This window comes from Balearica regulorum, chromosome 3 (genome assembly GCF_011004875.1).
Source record: "Balearica regulorum gibbericeps isolate bBalReg1 chromosome 3, bBalReg1.pri, whole genome shotgun sequence".
Lineage (NCBI taxonomy): Eukaryota > Metazoa > Chordata > Aves > Gruiformes > Gruidae > Balearica > Balearica regulorum.
In genome coordinates, this window is record NC_046186.1 from 61,399,376 (window position 1) to 61,418,467 (window position 19,092).

At 41.2% G+C, this 19,092-nt stretch overlaps 2 protein-coding genes across 20 annotated transcripts in view; one reads left to right on the forward strand and one right to left on the reverse strand.

Annotated features, from left to right (window-relative positions):
* The first annotated feature begins 3,523 nt into the window (after window positions 1-3,523).
* On the forward strand, window positions 3,524-12,415 carry SMLR1 (small leucine rich protein 1). Its single transcript, XM_075748092.1, has 2 exons — window positions 3,524-3,764; window positions 7,306-12,415. The coding sequence occupies exons 1-2, from the start codon at window positions 3,632-3,634 to the stop codon at window positions 7,416-7,418; spliced, it is 246 nt and encodes an 81-aa protein (XP_075604207.1). The 5' UTR covers window positions 3,524-3,631; the 3' UTR covers window positions 7,419-12,415.
* Window positions 12,416-13,764: 1,349 nt separating this feature from the next.
* The window catches only part of EPB41L2 (erythrocyte membrane protein band 4.1 like 2), a 127,124-nt gene continuing 121,796 nt past the window's right edge, over window positions 13,765-19,092 (reverse strand). For all 19 annotated transcript variants that reach the window (XM_075748090.1, XM_075748086.1, XM_075748083.1 and 16 more), the window contains one exon: window positions 13,765-15,027. The gene's annotated coding sequence lies outside the window, so the exon portion shown is untranslated. The remainder of the gene's footprint in view (window positions 15,028-19,092) is intronic.

Below are 19,092 nucleotides of genomic sequence, written 5' to 3' on the forward strand. Positions count from 1 at the left end.
CCCACTGCAGGAGAAGATCAGGTTTGAGAATATCTAAGGAACCTGAAGGTGCACAAGTTCATGGGACCTGATGAGATGCATCCATGGGTCCTGAGGGAACTGGCGGATGAAATGGCCAGGCCACTCGCCATCATATTTGAGAAGTCCTGGCAGGCCAGCAAAGTTCCCACTGACTGAAAAAGGGGAAACACAACCCCCATTTTTAAAAAGAGTAAAAAGGAAGACCCAGGGAACTACAAGCCAGTCAGTCTCACCTCCGTGCCTGGCAAGATCATGGAGCAGACCCTCCTGCAGACTATGCTCAGGCACATGGAAAATAAGGAGGTGACTGGTGACAGCCAACACGGCTTCACTAAGGGCAAATCGTGCCTGACAAACTTGGTGGCCTTCTGTGATGGGGTTACAGCGTTGGTGGACAAGGGAAGGACAACTGACATCCTCTACCCGGACTTGTGCAAGGTATTTGACACTGTCCTGCATGACATCCTTGTCTCTAAATTGGAGAGACATGGATTCGATGGATGGACCACTCAAGTGGGTAAGGAATTGGGGGTATTGATTGATGAGAAGCTCAACATGAGCCAGCAGTGTGCGCCTGCAGCCCAGAAAGCCAACCGTGTCCTGGGCTGCATCCAAAGAGGTGTGACCAGCAGGTCAAGGGAGGTGATTCTCCACCTCTACTCTGCTCTGGTGAGACCCCCACCTGGAGTACTGTGTCCAGCTCTGGGGGCCCCAGTACAGGAGAGACATGGAGCTGTTGGAGTGAGTCCAGAGGAGGGCCACGAAGCTGATCAGAGGGCTGGAGCACCTCTCCTGTGAGGACAGGCTGAGACAGTTGGGATTGTTCAGCCTGGAGAAAAGAAGGCTCCAGGGAGATCTAATTGCGGCTTACCAGTACCTGAAAGGGGCCTACAGGAAAGATGGTGAGGGACTGTTTATCAGGGAGTGTAGTGACAGGACAAGGGGTAATGGGTTTAAGCTGGAGGAGGGTCGATTTAGATTAGATGTTAGAAAGAAATTCTTCACTGTGAGAGTGGTGAGGCACTGGAACAGGTTGCCCAGAGAGGTTGTGGATGCCCCATCCCTGGAAGTGTTCAAGGCCAGGTTGGATGGGGCTTTGGGCAACGTGGTCTAGTGGAGGGTGTCCCTGCCCATGGCAGGGGGGTTTGGAACGAGATGATCTTTAAGGTCCCTTCCAACCCAAACCATACTATGATTCTATGAATACAGAAACTTGCTTTACAGATCTGCTGTGCTAAACAGCCACTAGCCGAGTTTTGTTCCTCGCCTGACTGCTGTGATCCGAGCTGACACCTGCCATTTCACGAGGACGTTGTACAAATGTGGAGGGTTGAGAATTTTCTCGTTCTTCCTGGGCAGAAACAAGCCACGTCTCAGCTGTCTGCTCTGTGTCCATCAGCTGTCTGGCCCCACGACAGCCAGGTGTGACAAGCAAGGCAGCTACATACTTCATCATCTCCCCTGACTCGCATTTGACAGAAAGAACTAATCTCTCAGATGCACAAGGAAAACCAATTAACAAATCCAAGTGACTCTTTTGCCCTTGTATGCAGGTATTTAGTTCCCATTACTGTCATCATGAGCCATGCACATGTATCAAAGAGAAATAGCCTCCTGGCTCATTTCGTAATGTCACAGCACTTGGAATTCAGTCGCAGACTTTACTCTTGCAGACTGAACTCTCCAATTGCTCAAGATATTTTTTTTTTTCTAAGAACACTAGTTAGAAAGGAATTTTTAAAAGGATCCAGAAGAGGGTTCATCAAAATATTGCAACTGTTCTGCAGACCGGAACACTAACAGTCACGATAGCCTAAAAAAAAAAATCTGAATTAACTTTATATGTGCAAAAAAAAAAACCTTTAAGGAATTTATTGATCACAACTGACAGGTATCTATACAAGGAAGGAATTATCTGGCAACAGATGGGCCTATAATAATATTAATATCCTCACCACCTGGATTTTAATCCATGCTTTTCATCAGGAGATCATAAAGCACTTCATGAATGAGGTCAAACATCTAGTGGGAAAAGGCAGAATGAAACATAATGGTTAGAAGCCAAAGCCAAATCCAAACAAATATAAGCAAGAAATAAGGCACACTCCATTTGTTCTTTTATCAATCACAGCAGCAGGTGAATAACAAAACCAGGAATTTGCCTGAAAACATGATATTCTCCATCATTTCTTGTCACAAAGGGAGGATCTCATGCCAAATATGTTACAGTTCAAATAAAATGATGAACTTAAAATAATTATTAGGTGAGGTGGTTTGCCTTTTGAACACAGAAGGTGAAGAAAACAAAGTCAACACAGAAATACCCCTTTCCCCTGAAAATCTACAAATCCCCTGCATTTCCTATTAGCCCCAGCCTACCCACCTACCCAATTAAGAAATCTTGTAGTACATCCTTTCTGCATGCCCAGAGAGAATTGCTGTCAAAATGGTAATTTTCACCCTGAGCTCATGGTCCCGTTTCAGACTAGGTAGGTATTAAACAAATAAAATCCTTATCATCTCTCAAATGCACATGAAACGAGCTGGGTTTTTTGTCCATGTCATAGCAAACTACTGAAGCCACAAACCCACCCACAACACTTTATGGTACCTGATGCCTTCATTAGGCACCAGATATGATAAGCCAAAGACTGAACGTTCAGGTAGACTAACCTGATCAACAACGTGAAGCACGTCTCTGTTGGAATTCAAGCACAGGGACAGGTCAAACAGTGAGATTCTGCACTGGCCCCAAGTGAAGTCAATGCAACCTGCATGCAACGGCACTTCCAAGGTGTCAGGTGTGCTGACCGGATGTTTTTAGAAACCTGAAGGTGCGGACAAGGGCTCTAAAATGACTAATCATCTTTTTAAACAGATCAATGCATCCTAGACACAGTTCTGCCATAGGTCTGTGACAAGATGGGAAAAACTGAACATCTCAAACCCAGCTACTTGAATATTTTAAAAGTTCTTGAATTCTTTGGCACTTCTGCCCCCCTTCAAATCATGTACTTTTAACTTTGCTAGAAAAGAAACCTTCCTGAGTTTCACTGTTGTGTAGCTGCCTTTGGAAAAAGTGCTGTTGGTACAACATCCACTCGGTCACTTGCTGCCTGCCTCAGTGGTCTCGTATAAAAACTCTTCAGAGCAGAGCCCACATGTACGCCTGTGTGGTATGTATAACAGGGTCTTCACCCTGGGTGAGCATTTGAGATCTATTGTAAAATTAATAATATATCTAGAAAGAGGATGCTTATTATTTAGAATGGCCTGTACAAGATTAGCAGATGACAGAACCCATATTGCTCAAAAGGCAGCAGCCTTCCGTATTGAGCCCTGCCCAGCCCAACATATCCAAAGGTTTCAAAGCTCTACGTTACTTCACTATGCACTTTCAAACTTTGTGGTTGAGTAATTGTGCAAGTGAACTCCAGTCCTACTAGGAATCACAGGCTTACACAAACAAACCAAAGTCCAAAAAAAAGAGATAATAGCCTGAGCAAAGGGCAGAATGTGGATGCAGGTAAAAAAGGAAGAAAGCAGGATAAATAAGGTCCACACTTGGAGATCTGAAGGATCTTGCTCAGCATAGTTGCCGCAGAGGAAAATGAGCATGAGTTACCTCCTTTCGGTGTTTGTGAAGGAGCTGCCTGGCTTCATTCTCTTTGCTGGGATCTTTGTGCCCGTGACTTTACTCCTGCTGCTGCTAATTGCCTACTTCAGGATCAAACTGATAGAAGGTGAGTCAGGGCCCGGGGGCAATGCGTGGGTAGGCAGACAAAACTTCTTGTGCCACAGGACACTGTTAGGCTTGTACCATTAACTAAACTGAAGAGGACTATGATCATAAACAACTTTCTGAAGCTGTACTGCATTTTAGACAATTTTCTATTTGAAAAATGTTACAAGAATTTGTTTAGAACTTGGATTGAACCCTCACTTAAAACTCCATAGGTTTACACACCATACTATAGAAGATTTTTACTATTCTACACTATAGAAGAGGCAACAGAAATGGAGAAAAAGAATAGGGACGCTAAAGTACAGGTCATTTTCCTCTGTGCTTTCTCTGTGCACGTCTTCCCTAAGACAGGTAACAGAAGTTACACCCTGTAACTAGTTGGTTATTGAGTAAATGTCTGTGTTCTTTCAAAGGTACGTATTTGCTTTTACTTTGTACCTAAACACACATTTGCCATGTTACCTTTTCTATTTTAAAATCAGCTTATACTCACTTCAAAAATCTATCTTCAAAGTAAAACCAAACCAAGCACCCCCCCAGCCAAGTAGACGCACAGTCAGTGCAACACACCTCCGCCCTGCAAACTGAGGCTGTTCACACAGCCTGACAGGTCCCACACAGAAAAGACTGGGCTACAGCTGTAACAGGCAGGGAGTTTCTTTTAGAAGGGATAATCCCTGTACGTCAGACCATCCAGTCCCAATGGGAAGATCTTCATGCTTTCCAGGTTTGGGTCCCAGCCGCAGGCTGAGTCTGAGGCGCAGCAGCAGATTCACACATGCTCTGCTCTCATTTTAATCTTTCAGCTGCCAAGGAGAGCCCCAGGACACGTTCAGAGCAGAGTCCTCATCTTTTCTTTCCTTCAGCCCTTCCAAAACATGTTCTTGCAGACACTGGGCTGAGCTTGTTCCTCAGACTAGCTGCCTTTTGAACCTTCTCTCTACAGGGCGTGTCGGGGGAGCTAAGGTGACATCCTAGATTTCCTTTGTAAGCTTCAGACACTTCTTGATGAGAGCCCCCTGCCTGGGACAGTTGTCTACAATGCACATACTACACGTTTCAGCTCTAGCAGCTTATCCATGATCTGAAAAGCAGGATCTTGGACAGGGAAGACAGGACAATCCCCACCACAGGGCTCTACAGATAAGCAGAGACATTCACCCAGAGTTGGCCCAGTTGCATCAGCCCAACAGAAGGCTAGATTTACCCACCAGTGCAAGGTTAGGGAAGAACCTTTACCTAGATGCCAGATCAAGCACTGTAATTTGTACATTAAGTTTGCTCTATCCTGCAGCCTTCTAAAATCCTGAAAACTGGGCAATTTAACACAATTCTAAAAGTAAGAAAGGTCACACATACCCAGAAATGTAGGACAAATTCACTTCCATCTTTGAATAACATCTCCAGGCATTTAGACCCAAGGCTTTAACAGAAAGGAAGGGTGTTTGTTTGCATACAAGCCTACACCACAAGTTGCCTTCAGGCTGCTGAAACTCAAACATTTCCCGTTCAAGATGTGCTTTTCAGACGCTGAATTAAGTAACTAGGGAAGCCTGTTCCACATGCCTAACCCAGCTCTGCCTTTGGTTATAAATTACCCTTTGAGCAAGGTGCTGACAGTTTTTCACACGCTAGTAAACAACCACCAGAAAATGATGTGGTGCCAAGACATCACACAATTCAGTATCTGTGAGGAATAGGAAGGCTAAGTATTGAGAGCTCTTTCTTGAAAAAGGTTGAAATGGAAGCTAATGATTTTGTTGCATTAGACTTCGGATAAAAGTGGGGATTCTCCCTTTCACAAATAATCGTCTCTGTGTCCATCTGTTATAGCTAGACATTAGTTATTACGAAATAATACTGCAATACTACTGGGTCATTCTTTCCTGGTGATGCTCTTTCTTCTCTACTCTGGCTAGGATCAAGCAAAACAGGAAAAGCAGGTGGGTCACAGATCCCATCAGTTCAGGTGTTTTGCTGAGGCTCAGACAATACTTTCCTTATGCCAAAAAAGTCCGTCTGAAAAACCGCACAGATGTTTGAATTCATGCCACATGAGCAACTGCTGAACCCAACTGGCCTGCCCTCGTTCACGGTGCCCACACCCTCCTTAGCTGCGCTTTCTGCAAGTCTGTAAATAAGCTGCAGAACCAGATGTTAAATCCCGCTCTCTTAAAGCACAGAATTTTTGGCTTTGGGTTGGTAGTCAGTTTAAGTAAGTAACAATTTCCTAAATTTGCTGAGATTAGCAATCAAGGCTTTAAGAGAGAGCTGAATGAAGTAGTTGGCAGACTAATTTGCCAAAGGAATACTGCTTCAGTACCCTTTCATAACTGAGAAGGATGCTTGAAGAGAATCACCTGGCTGTTCAATGCCTCAGGGAAGGAGATTCTCAGTTTGCAGATCACAGGTGTTCTGTCTGGGATTCTCAAGAGGATGTGAGATGAATTTCTATTTACTTAATACTTTGGGCACCGCAGTCCCAGTTCTACCTCCAAGCCCTTCTTTTTGCTTGATCTGAGACTGCCAGAGTCCAACCTACCACTTAGGCCTCCAGCCAACACGCACAAATCATCCTGAGCAGCTCTCCCTGTACAGGCAAGCACAGCCAGCTTCAGCTTAACACCATCAGGTGAGCAAAACAGCTAACCACAGATAAGCCTCATTTAAATGCCAACACTCCCTCTCTGACAAAACCTCAGAAATTCAGCAAGCTTTAGGTGCCTGTTTCCTTAGATCTCTTTAAAAAAAGAAATTATCAAATTTGCATTACTAAAAGTAAGGCTGCCTTGTTTCATTATCAGATAATTTTTGGTTTTCTCTGTGCAGCAAGAAAGAGGCTCCATGTAAATATATTAAAACCCACCTTAAAATCATCCCTTCAGGATTCCTTAAAACTAACAAACCAACCAGCATACCTTTCCCCTGAACGACTAGCAATGGCAAGGGAAGCTAATATCCCATGACAAAGTGTTTTATGCTAACTGTTTTTCCTTTTCTTTTTTTTGGGGGGGGGGAGGGGTCTTTTCTCTGTTTCCCCATCCCACTCCAAATATTCTCCAAGCCTCTGACAACACCGTCCTGTTCTGAAGATGCCAGGTTACGGGGGCAGAGACCATTTTTCTGTTCCATTTGCACCACGGGCAGCATCAGGAGGATCAGCCCAGTCTGAGGCTCCGTGGCACTGCCACAGTACAGCAGAACGCAAATTGCCAGTAAAAGCTAACTGCTCTCCTTGCTGCTGTTTAAGGATTTTATTCTGATTGAAAGCTGGTGGAGGCAAATGAGAATAATTTCTGCTGATGTCAGCAGAATTTGTGTTAGTGCTTCACTGGGCATAGGCACAGGCCCTACCTCACACTCAGAAGACTTTCCCCTAGGAGCACGGGCAAACCGATAACTAACATGCTACTCGGGCACCTTCGATTTAATAAGATTAGTTCTTACTAATATGTGCCAGTAGCTTCTCTTTATAAAAATTCACCACTGCAAATTAGTGTATCCTTATGGAATTTTGTGTTGTTTGGTTTATTTTTCAGTTAATGAGGAACTGGCCATGGCACGAGACCCCAGAAAGGTCCTCCTGAATTACCATGGCCAGGGGCAGAAACCCAGGAGACCTGGACAAAAAGAGAACAAATGCAAGAACTGAAGGACATTTAAGGGAGTCTCACATATAGGGAACCAAGCTTAAACCCAGTACTCAGCTGCGCAGGTTGAAAAATAACCAGCTATAGATAAATACCACGGGAGGAAAACAAAACGGAGAGAAGAAATTAGCGCTGTGCGGTACAACGAAAGAGCTGTTGCCCTTCAAAAAGGTCTCGTAACAGTTTTGCTTCCTCACACGAGGCCAAGCAAGCAGCACTTCATGCTACTCATCGGGCAGCAGAGATCTCCTGCAACGTACTGCATCAGTTCCCTTGGGTGGCACAGGATCTGGGGGGGAAGCACCCGGCTCGCTGGCCCTTCCTACCACACTGAGAAGAAAACTACCTAACAAGCTCCTGAGAGAGCTGAGCTAGCATATGCAAGGAAGGCAGTCTTATTAAATTAGAGATGCAGAAATAGTGAGTTCATATCAAGCACTGACATCTAGGAAATTGAGAAGGGTGATGAAGGGGAACTGACTTTTTTTTTTTTTATTAGCTTGTACACTTTGGGAAAGATTGTAGGTTTTCTAAATATGTTTCCCACAGAATTTGGAAGCAAAATATAACAGTGATGGGAAACAAAAGGACTTCTCTCTGCTGACTGACCATGCCAAATTTTGAAACCATGAAAAGATTCAGTTAGTATTCTGTAAACCAGTTACTATTCTAGTTTAAGGACAAATGGATGACTTTTTTCAAATGAAAACCCCGTAAGTGTGGAGTTTCTTTTTGTGTGTGTCATTTGTCACACGTAAAAAAATCTTTTCCCCTGTAGATGTACAATTTTTAGTGCATCTGAGTTGGCTGTGGCAGATGGCCCACAAAAATGCAACTCTAACTCTTTGAAAGTACTATTGCCTGTTGGCTTCTCTGTTTCTGACTCTCAACTTTAAGACTAAACTGATGAAGACTGAGAAGTGACTACCACTACTGTCCCCGGTATTTACTGTCCCTATCTGCTGGCAATTGCTGTCTGCAATTACCTTTCATTACAGCTGTTTGTCATTAACCTCCCTGCAAGAACAGAGTGGATAATGCCTTGTCTGAGATTATGGGTGGTTTTGCACAATTTTTGGTTCTCATAGACTTTTAAGAACTCCTTTGAATCATTTTATAAAAACACTAATGAGGCCATGGCTGCAGGTTTAAGAAACACTGTAATTTATCAAAGTCTACAAGAAAACAGGACTCAAATGACAAGTACCTTTATTATACGTAAGAGTTCTCTATCACATTTTAATACTATCCTGTTTTTAAAGATATATAATTCATCGCACTGGTTTACATCTATGCAAATAACAGAATACATTGGATTGAACAGGGGACGAGCCGATTGTTTGTCACTTGGCAAGAGCTACCTGTACGTTTTGTGTAGTAAAAGTAAAGGTTAGGAAGCTTAAATGCAAGTACCTCTAATTAGATCTGGTAGCCTCTATTTAGGCTCACAAAAGAATTACCTGTGTTTGAAAGTGCAAAGGACTTTGTAGTTCCTTTTGACATCAGTGGAAGGTGCTGGGTGGAAAAAGGCAGGCATTTATTCAGAAGTTGCAGCATTAACATGAACAGCAATAATTAAATACAAGATGGACATACAGACTTTGACTTCAAAGGAAACAACCCTGTAAGACAACCACAGCAAAACCTGGAAGAGCAAAGACAGTGAACCCAAGTTTCTCTCGGCCAGCTGGCAGAGGAATCTGCAGTTCAGTTGTCGGGCTCCCCACCTCCAGCTGGCAGTTCACCCCAGATGCCCATTAACAGGCTCTCTGTGTGCCAAGATGCCCCACCTGAGATTACGCCAGAAGTGCTTTCCCCATATTTTGCGATCAAAATGCTTTTCTTCTGATTTTACTCTTTGTATAAACTTGTTCTTCCCAGTAAGAGCAAAGCACGCAGTCCTTCTGTTCTTAAACTTCACATCAGAAATTTCATTTGACTAGCAACAAACACGATGCGTTTCAGAGAGCAAAAGGAAAGAGGCACCCCAAAGGCAGCTCTCAATAGGAAATCGCAATAACTCCCTATCACCCAGCTGTTGAGAGGACCTTACATCTGCAGCTACTCGGGGTGCTGGGGAGCACCTGCTCCCTGACCTCCTCTCACACCTGGGCTTTTACATTGTCTGGCAGGCCTAGTACGACATAGTCCAGAGCAGTGCACGTTTTCTTTACATCTAGTACCTGGACTTGACTGCAAAGGCAGAGTCTCTCAAAAAGTGTCAGTATCTGCATAGTCCTACCTCTAGTCAACTCTGCTCTTGCACTTAGCGCTGGCGCCATGCAAACAAAATAATGCTGCTCTCATTGAAAGATCCATCATGATCCCATGAAAGCAGTGATGATGGGAAAGAATGTGATGCTAGGTTTTATTTTTAATGCTTCTAAGCTTAGATCTATGTCATTATGTAAAGTATTTAAGGTTGACTAAAAAAATAACAAGAGACAGTTATTATGCAGTCAGAAGTGTATTTATGAATACTTATGTGACACAGATTGAGAGACCAAGATGTAATACATAAAGATTCTTAAGAAAAGTGGTGTTAACTCATACAGCTATTATTTATTAACAGAGGTAGAAAGGTCTGCTCTCATGGTTACACGGGTAATAGTTTCTTCAGCGTCAATGTTCCCACAGGCTGTAACGTTAAAGGTCAAACACACCGCAGACAGCAGACATCCAAAGGTTAAAGCCAGGTATAATGTCATGTCTAAGGAGAGAGATCTGAAAGTTTGTTTCTAATGATCCACCTCTGCTTACAGCTCTCTCACCTAGAAAACCCATGGTATGTAATCAATGAGCCTGACCTACTGGCCTGCGGCCATGACTCTGCGCTGTACCTCTCCAGAGGTACGCTATTTCATCATTCGGTATTGAAGTGTCCAACAATTTCCTCAGAAGCAGCTGGTATAGATCCTTGCAACCCGCAGGATGTACTGCCAATGGATTCAGTATCCTGTTCTATGGAACAGTTCTTTTCCTACGTAATCCATAGGTAACACATTTTTGCTTTCTAAGTAGATCAGCAGCTTTGAAGTGAAAAAGAGTCCATTCTTCAGCCTCCCCAGTGAAACTAGTGTTTACCTGAGTACATAAACTTCTGTGATATTGGTATCTTTCCAGAAAACCATTAGTCTCTGTAATATATTCTTTCCTCTTTTATTAACTACAGTCTACACAATCCTTTGCAGGGAAGTTGAGACAGCTGCTGCAAAGCTTTGACTTTTTACATTTAAGACAGATGCTGCCAATAGAAAAGCAGTCATCTTGGATACTGATCAGAGGTTAAAGGAACTGCAACACACACACCCCTCCACTTCCAAACACGCATTCTTCTACCACTCAAGAAAAGATGGGCCCGGACCAAATGAAAAGATGCAGAATTGAAGTTTAGCAAGCCTTACCACAACATAGAATGGACAAAATGAGTGAGAATGGAGAGATTTAAAATGTTGAAAAGTGAGATCACTCTTCAACAGCACTTTAATGTAAAATGGTGGTATGGATACTGAAAAGAATACTGTATAGATATTAGGTAAGAATTATAACAGAAAGACAGTGGATGCCGTTGGCACAACTGCTTATTGAGCTGTAATTGCTAACATGGAGGAGGATCTGACATTCAAGACTCAGTACCATTGTCATGAAAATCCTCAGGCCTTGCTGTTTTCAGTTTCATTACTGGGTAGCACCAAGAAGTATCTCTGTTTTCACGCTACCGGCATGGTATCTCACATAATTCCTTTGAAAAGGAAAAACATTTATTGAAACACCACCATAGAACTAAGCCTTTGTCTAGATTAATTATCAAAGCATTCTCTAAATACATATGAACACACCGATTGCAAGGAAATAATTTGTCTTCAATTGTTGCTGTCACTGAGGAGCCCTCTGTCTCCCAGTCACGAGCAATAGTGGGAAGCTACGATTCCACTGCACCTACAGCCAGTCAGCATGTTTAAAACCTCCCTGCCTACATGTGATTGCTTCCTATTCACTCCCCCAAACAGAATTTAAAGTCCCAACATTTAAGTAGGAAAGGTACGGAGGAAGGCAGTAAGAATGATAAAGAATCGTGGAATAGCTTTTGGCTGGGGAATGACTGAAGAGAAGACTGTCGGGCGTCTCTTCTAGTGTCTGCAGTGCTGCTGTCGAATGAAGGTAGCAGAGACAGGCTCAAAAGAAATGAAAGGAGGTGGGTTTTCTTAAGACGCATGGAACAGTGAAAACGCCTGCCAGAGGAATTGTTTAAAAAGTAATTAGCCAAAAATCCACCAAGGCAGATAAATAAGACAGACTGACAGACCAGTAAGTCTCTGAAAATCGCTGAAAGCTGGGAGAATATTTGGGGAACTATTACTTTCTGGTACAGTACTTATTCCTACACACACCCCTAGGCAACTACGAGCAGCCTCAGAGAGAGGAATCTGGGAGCGCTGGCCATTTCCCCTGGCCAGTACAGCTGCTCCTATATACTCACCTCCAAACACTCTTGTAGGATTTGCTTCATGCCAAGCAGAGTAATTCAACAGTACAGGTATTAGCAGCATTTCAAATGCTTGTAATTTGTACTAATATTACTAATCCGAGTAATCTAATCTAGTTGATTTCTTCTGTAGCCAAACTAAAAGTTGCCATTCAGCATGAGCTGACAAATAGAAGAATGTATAAAGAAACACTTTGTACTGTAGTTGCTCATCACTTTGAGCAATAAATCGTGGGTTTTGTTTTTTAAAAAGTCTGTCACCAGAGTTGCTTGCTTGTCCTTTACGAAACCTTAATCAAGGAAACAATCTGTAAAACAATTCCAACATTTATTATGAATCCTTAGGTGATCATGATTAAAAAGATGTATTAAGTATTTTTGTGTAGGATTCACATGACTCACTTTTCTCAGTATTTAATCAGAATTAGTTACTGAAATATCTTCTCATTAAATGCGCCTGTAATTGTGTTTGAAATTGCCGATGTATTAAAAAGCCAGCTTGTGAAGTGCCTCGAGAACAATTTCTTTTGTTGCATGTTGCAGTTTTCGCTAGATATATTATATAAAAAAAGTAACAATGAAAACTCATCAGACTTGCATAATATTCCAGAACATTTGAATAATTGCACACAACCAGAATCTGTAAAACTTGACTGTTTTTAGGATTGATCATACCTGGGGCTTAAGTTTTTCTGCATGACAAAGGTTGTTTAACTAGTCCATGTTTAATCAATGGAAGTGATAGCTATGTACAAGCTATGCTGACCTGACAGCACTATTAGTTTTTCCCTGATGAAAGGTTCTGATTACTACTGGAAGAAATACAGCTCTCAGTGAAAGTAATACCATTTTCAAGAATATTATATTTGCAGTTTTAAGTATTAAATACAATTGCAATAAACCCCAATCTAGTGTCTAACAAATGAGAAAGATCCAAATCAATAAGAAATTGAAGTAATACACTTTCTGCCCACCAAACGAATTTTGCAACTAATACTACATCATATCAAAAATACTTCAAAGATTTTATAAAGCTTTTTCTTACACACTTTTGTAAGAAAAATCCTTTAAGACATCCCACTAAATGCATATATCTCCATTTTGACCTCCACTTACATATCCCAAACTTGCCACTTCCTGGACAACTTCCCTACGTGGGCACAGTGCTGTGGCAGTGTTCTTACGTTATTAGGTTGGGTGGGCTTCTCCTCCCCTTTTTGAAAGGCAGAATGTCTCGTTTTTGAAGAAAACCAGGTCAGAATGTTATCTGCTATTTTTCAGGGTAATGTGGGATGTAATCGAGAACACCTATATGCATACATAAATCAACATTTTGGTTACTGTTGTCTGATGTTATCCAAATTGTATGAAGGCAAAACTGATAAGAATTTCTGTTAGGCAAGCACGCTGACAGATGGCAGCAATCTAAACTGGGAATAGCACCGAGAATACCTTGCTCAGAAGTGAAAAAGAATGAACTGAGAAGTAGTATGATTTGTTCTGTTACTTGAAGATCACAGTACATCCCAACTCAATGAATTCAGCAGAACCACTTGCAGACTGAGGGACATTTTAACTTGCGCTGTGCTGTCCAAGTATCATCTTTTTTGGCATCTGAAGAGGTCTTCTCTGAACCACAGAAACCAGGATGCTTTTTTAGACATGGAAGATGTCTAAAAAACACTGACACTTTAGTATCAGTATTAGGAGCCAGACAATTGTGCCACCCTTCTGGTAATCTGTGAGACTACTTGTACTAATCCCTGCTTTTCAAGGTTCTGTGGGCTCTAGCACTGTAGTTCTCGTAACTGACTTGCTCACTTTCAGTATCTTCCAAGTCTATGTCTGAGTGCCAAAAGTCATACAGAGAATAAACAACTTTATTTTATAACAGAATTACAGAAAGCAAAATATCACTTAATACAACTTCAAGCTCCTATATATCTAATTTGGCATTTTAACTATACACAGAGTCAACTGCAAAAAAAACCCCTGAACAACCAACCCCCCTTGCAAGAACAAAACAAAAATAAAATCCAAAATAATTAACAGGTTTTCTCAATGGCAGTCTCAAATGATGGTACTGTTATTCCTTAATGAATGGAGTCCATCGTACACTTTTACTCAGTATCCTAAAAACCTGCATCAACCATTAGACGAAGCATCTGAAACATACCTTCTCAATAACAGAAATGTCAGTTCTAACACGGAGACAGTGAGATTTAATAGAAAGCAAGCATTCTACACATGTATTCAAATAATGGAAGTGTTGAAGTTTGGACACAGTAAGAAAGAAAGCACTAAGGTTTTAAGCTGCCTAAATCATCTCTTGTTGGAAGAAGAGAAACACATTTTGTTCCTCCTTCTTTCCTTATCTGGAATGCTGCAGACAGCAAAATGTCTGCAAGAAGTTGAGCATTGGCACCAAAGTGCAAAAAGAACACAGTGCTCAGTCAGAAGAAATGTGTCTGCAACTCCTTCTCCTCTATAGACTGCTGCACCACCTCTGCCGCACAGAGAGGAGAACCTTAGAACAGAAAGAGTTACAGGCACATCAGTATAAAATTTATCCAAAGAAATATATTTTTTCAAAGTTTAGGAAATGTTGTATTTTTATAAAAATCTTTGTTATCTGTGATACCATGTATTTACCTGAATAATCAGAAAAAAATATCTGTAACTTAATCCAGTAAGAGAATTCACTTGAAATATTTGGAAAAAACTATATCTAAATTAATTAAGATCACCCTTCCTGCACAATTACCACCTGCTCCAGTGAACAATGCCTTCCAGATTTCTTTTTTTGTTCACTTTCATATAATTAAGAATCATCTTCAAAAAGACAAGTATTTGTGCAAAAGAAGATCATACCCTCTAAAACTTCATTTAAAAAATTATCTAAGATTGTTAAGAAGTGGTTATAAAAAAAAAAAAAAACAACAAAAAACCAAGAAAGATTGTAAGGGAATATAAACCAAAGATGTTAAAATGGAGTTTGGTATTGGCATTTAAGTCTTGAACATCTGGTCATCGTTGCTAGGCTTGGTGAATTCGGTAGAGTAGTGATGACTTGGAATGATTACAGCTCCTCATGGTCATGATCGCAGTCAGTATCATTTTCACTTCTGGAAGAAAAAGGAGGGGGAAGATTACATAAGCATTTATAATGGATACTATGTGAATGTCAAAAAGTCATTTTTCCCATATAGGTTATTTTGGGGGAAGGTTATTTCATTAAAAAACGTTGCATTAACTAAAGGTCCCTTCGATCATGAGGTAAACAGTAATTCTGTTTCTGTCAATGCTTTTCTTGCTTTAGTGTATTTTATCCCTCCCCAAAATTCTCATGGTATTTTAATAGTCACGTCTTGCACAGTTTACTGACAATTTTAATCCACAATCTAGTGCACACATAAAAAATGAAGATATTTGTTCAATCAATAATCCCTCAGAATCAGAGTGCACTATCTCCCACTTTTATTAGAGAAAACAAGTCTACACAAAGAATACTGCCGTAGTCATCAGGGCAGAGCTTTCATCACCTTGTAAACAACTGAGCAAGATTTGTGGCATGATTCTACTGCCTAAACACAATTGTCTAGAGCTGTTTCTGCAGTCCCACCTGCCCTTCAGTTGCTGCTACAGGAGGGCATAGGTCTCTTGACGATCCAAGCTGTAGAGAGATATTCAAGGCACTTCAGGTGGCCTGTATTTAGAAAACTAAATTTTTTCCTTAATGTTTAACTGAAAGGCATCCTCAGTCAAACAAGTCACCAGGTCTCAAATACAAGAGCAGCATGGTGAAATGTTTTCATATTAGTAGTCTTTTATTCTCTCACAGGCATTTCAGATCCAGAGCAATTGCCGAACTCAGACAAGAACATCTGACACTCTGATACACTGCAAACACCATTCCACAATGTATATATTTCTCAAAAAAAGCAAAAAAACCCCTACCCTCAGCAGACAGAAGGAATTATTTGAATGTTTTTTCTGAATAACATTTTTACAAAGTAGTTTAATATTTGATGAAGGAACAGATTCAACTTTGCAGTTAGTCACTAACGTAGAAATGCAGTACAAACTTGCCAAGACTGTTTCTTCCTCCCAAGACAAAGTCCCTTCAAGAAAGATGTTGTAATTACTTATATGGGATAGATTATCATAGACTCATGGAATGGTTTGGGTTGGAAGGGACCTCAAAGACCATCTAGTTCCAACCCCCCTGCCATGGGCAGGGACACCCTCCACTAAGACCACGCTGCCCAATGCCCCATCCAACCTGGCCTTGAACACTTCCAGGGTGGGGGCAGCCACAGCTTCTCTGGGCAACCTGTTCCAGTGCCTCACCACCCTCACAGTAAAGAATTTCTTCCTAATATCTAATCTAAATCTACCCTCCTTCAGCTTAAGGCCATTACCCCTTGTCCCATCACTCCATGCCCTTGTAAACAGTCCCTCTCCAGCTTTCCTGTAGGCCCCCTCCTTTAGGTACTGGAAGGCTGCTATAAGGTCTCCCCGGAGCCTTCTCTTCTCCAGGCTGAACAAGCCCAACTGTCTCAGCCTGTCTTCACAGGAGAGGTGCTCCAGCCCTCCGCTATCTTCATGGCCCTCCTCCGGACTTGCTCCAAATTATGCCGACACTGATTTGAAAGATACTTTTCTGGATTAAGCTAGTATAAGGAAACTTGCACATTCTGCATAGATGTAACAGAAAGGGAAATCCCTGCTCCCACGACTTGTGAATTCACAGATTAAGAATAAATGAAAAATGGGATGGTAGCACATATTATAAGAGTAAATCCTTGCAAATAAAAATTATCTGTTCTGCTGCCTCAGTGTATCTTTCTACCTTAGATCCTAGTATGTAAAATGCTGAAAATATGAGAAGGATGGTTTGAGCATGCATGTTTAATGTTGCTTTGTACCAAGGGACCAGTGCAACTACCTAAACCACAGGCATTCTCCTTGCTACAAACTAATGGCTCTCTCAAAAGTGATGTGGATTTTTCCAAGACCTTTTGGAGCATTATGTTATGTGAGGACTCATCCACACATCCCTATCTCACAGTTCAGTGCAGTTTCATGTCCTCTCCCTTGCTTTCAAAAAACAAAAAGCTGGAGCATTCATACTATACCCATTTTCAGTGTCACTAAGCAACAAAACTACAAAGCAAATCCAACTGAATACTGAAATAAAGGTACAGTGAAAAAACATACAGGGATTTGTGCAGAGTTCCTAATTTTTGGTGACTTTTCCCCAGTCCTCCCTTGCAAGCAACACCTCCTTTGTTATCTTCATAGTTTATAACATTTATATGATGTTATCATAATAAAAAAAATATTAATGTTATTACATTAATATCCAGGTGAGTGTTGACCTAGCACTTCCAAACTTGATCCATGTTGCTTTCCTAGTTTGTACAGTTATGAGCAAAACCTATTAATTCCTTTTTCAAACACAAAATAATCTCACCAAAACTCAAGAAATTTTCAGGGGGCAGTTCAAACTCAGCTCCACTCTGATGAAAAACCTCCAGCTTCTCAACAAGCTCAGAGGAGAACTGCCCGAAAGGTAATTTGTAAACTCACATAATCAAAACAAACATTGTAGTTCTAACACAATCTGTATGAGGCCAGGAAAGGCAACTGGAACCACTTTGATGGAGAAAGCGGCTAACCTTTCTGTCTGGAGGTAGAGGGCAGGCATCCTACTCTTAACCTCGTGGACTTCTCCACGGCATTCAACACTGCTGCTCTGTGCAGTGTTGCAGGAAGCAGTTCAGGATAAACTCTCAGAAGACTTGATGTGTGCAGTGATGGGAACCAATAATTCTGCCAACAGAGATCGCACAACAAACTCTCTCCCCAATACCTCACAATACGGTCTCTAACTGATCATATACATGTCAACAGTTGGCAACATACACTAGGTCTCCCTTTCCTCAGCCACACAGGCCCCTCCACTCCTATCCAGATGTTAAAGCAAGACACTTGTGGGTATATGAAATAAACTAAGGCTTTAGACTATCTCTTTCAGCTGAAAATATGCATCTGTGATCAGTGACTAGTTCAGGAAGACTCAGATTCCTTGATAATGGTCATCTTTCATAGAGTAGCACCCAGTAGGTGCACTTCATATCCTCTTAAACTGATGCTTGCATCTTTTCTCCTCTTTCACAGAAGTGATACCCGACAGTGAAATCTTCAGCTTTTAGGAAACTCGGGCACAGGAATAAAACTGATCTTCTCAACATGAAAAATTATCAGGATTATGTGAAATACATCCCCCTCACTTTATAGTAGCTTACATCAAAATTTGGAATCAAGTCAGTGTCTCATTTTTCATATATTCCTGGCACTTCATGAATAGTTCTCATGATATCCAGAAGTCTCCTGAAGCTACAGGATGAAGTTTATGACAGGTAGTTTCCTTTGGTAAAAAACTTCATTCGATACTAAGGGAATGCATGCCTGTACAGGACCTAGAACTCTCTTTTCCTCGGGCCACAACCACCATTGTATAAATTACTGAACCAAGGAAATAAAAATTGCAACAACTCTCATTTTTTTAAAAAATACAAAGTCTATTTCTTTTACCTTGTCTCCCGCCTACATTATTACGATCAAAATGCATATTCAAAGCTTAAAGTTGCAATAAACCAGTTTTTCCTCTTGAGATGTGCCAATAGCACCTCTGCTAACTAAATACAGAGACTTAGCAGTAGAAACGAAGAAGTCTCCCAGCAAAGGCTTAAAACATTGCTTTTTAAACCTTATTTTTAAATCTCTCCCATTGTTATCTAACCATTCCAAATGAAACTTTTTCCTTGAATCTGAATCTACAATTAGAAAAACCATCAAGTTTGAAAAACCTGAAGCTGCAGTTTCATGACATCACCCAGTGTGACAAGCAAAATCTGAAGCTTTATACACCCAAATGGTTCCTGAGCTTTAATACATTAGCCTATAACCAGTGCAACAGCAGATTTATTCAGTGTTCATTCTCATTTTTCTATTGAATACATCAAGTAGAGCAGGTTTTATTTTTGTTTTTTTTTCTTTTTTTTTTTTTCTTCCTAGAAATGAGGGCCTAATAAACTGACATTCCTTCAAATACCTCTTTCAACTGATAAGAGGCTTTAAAACTTGAGTTTGCAATGCATTTACCTCCTTGCCTGGGAAAATGA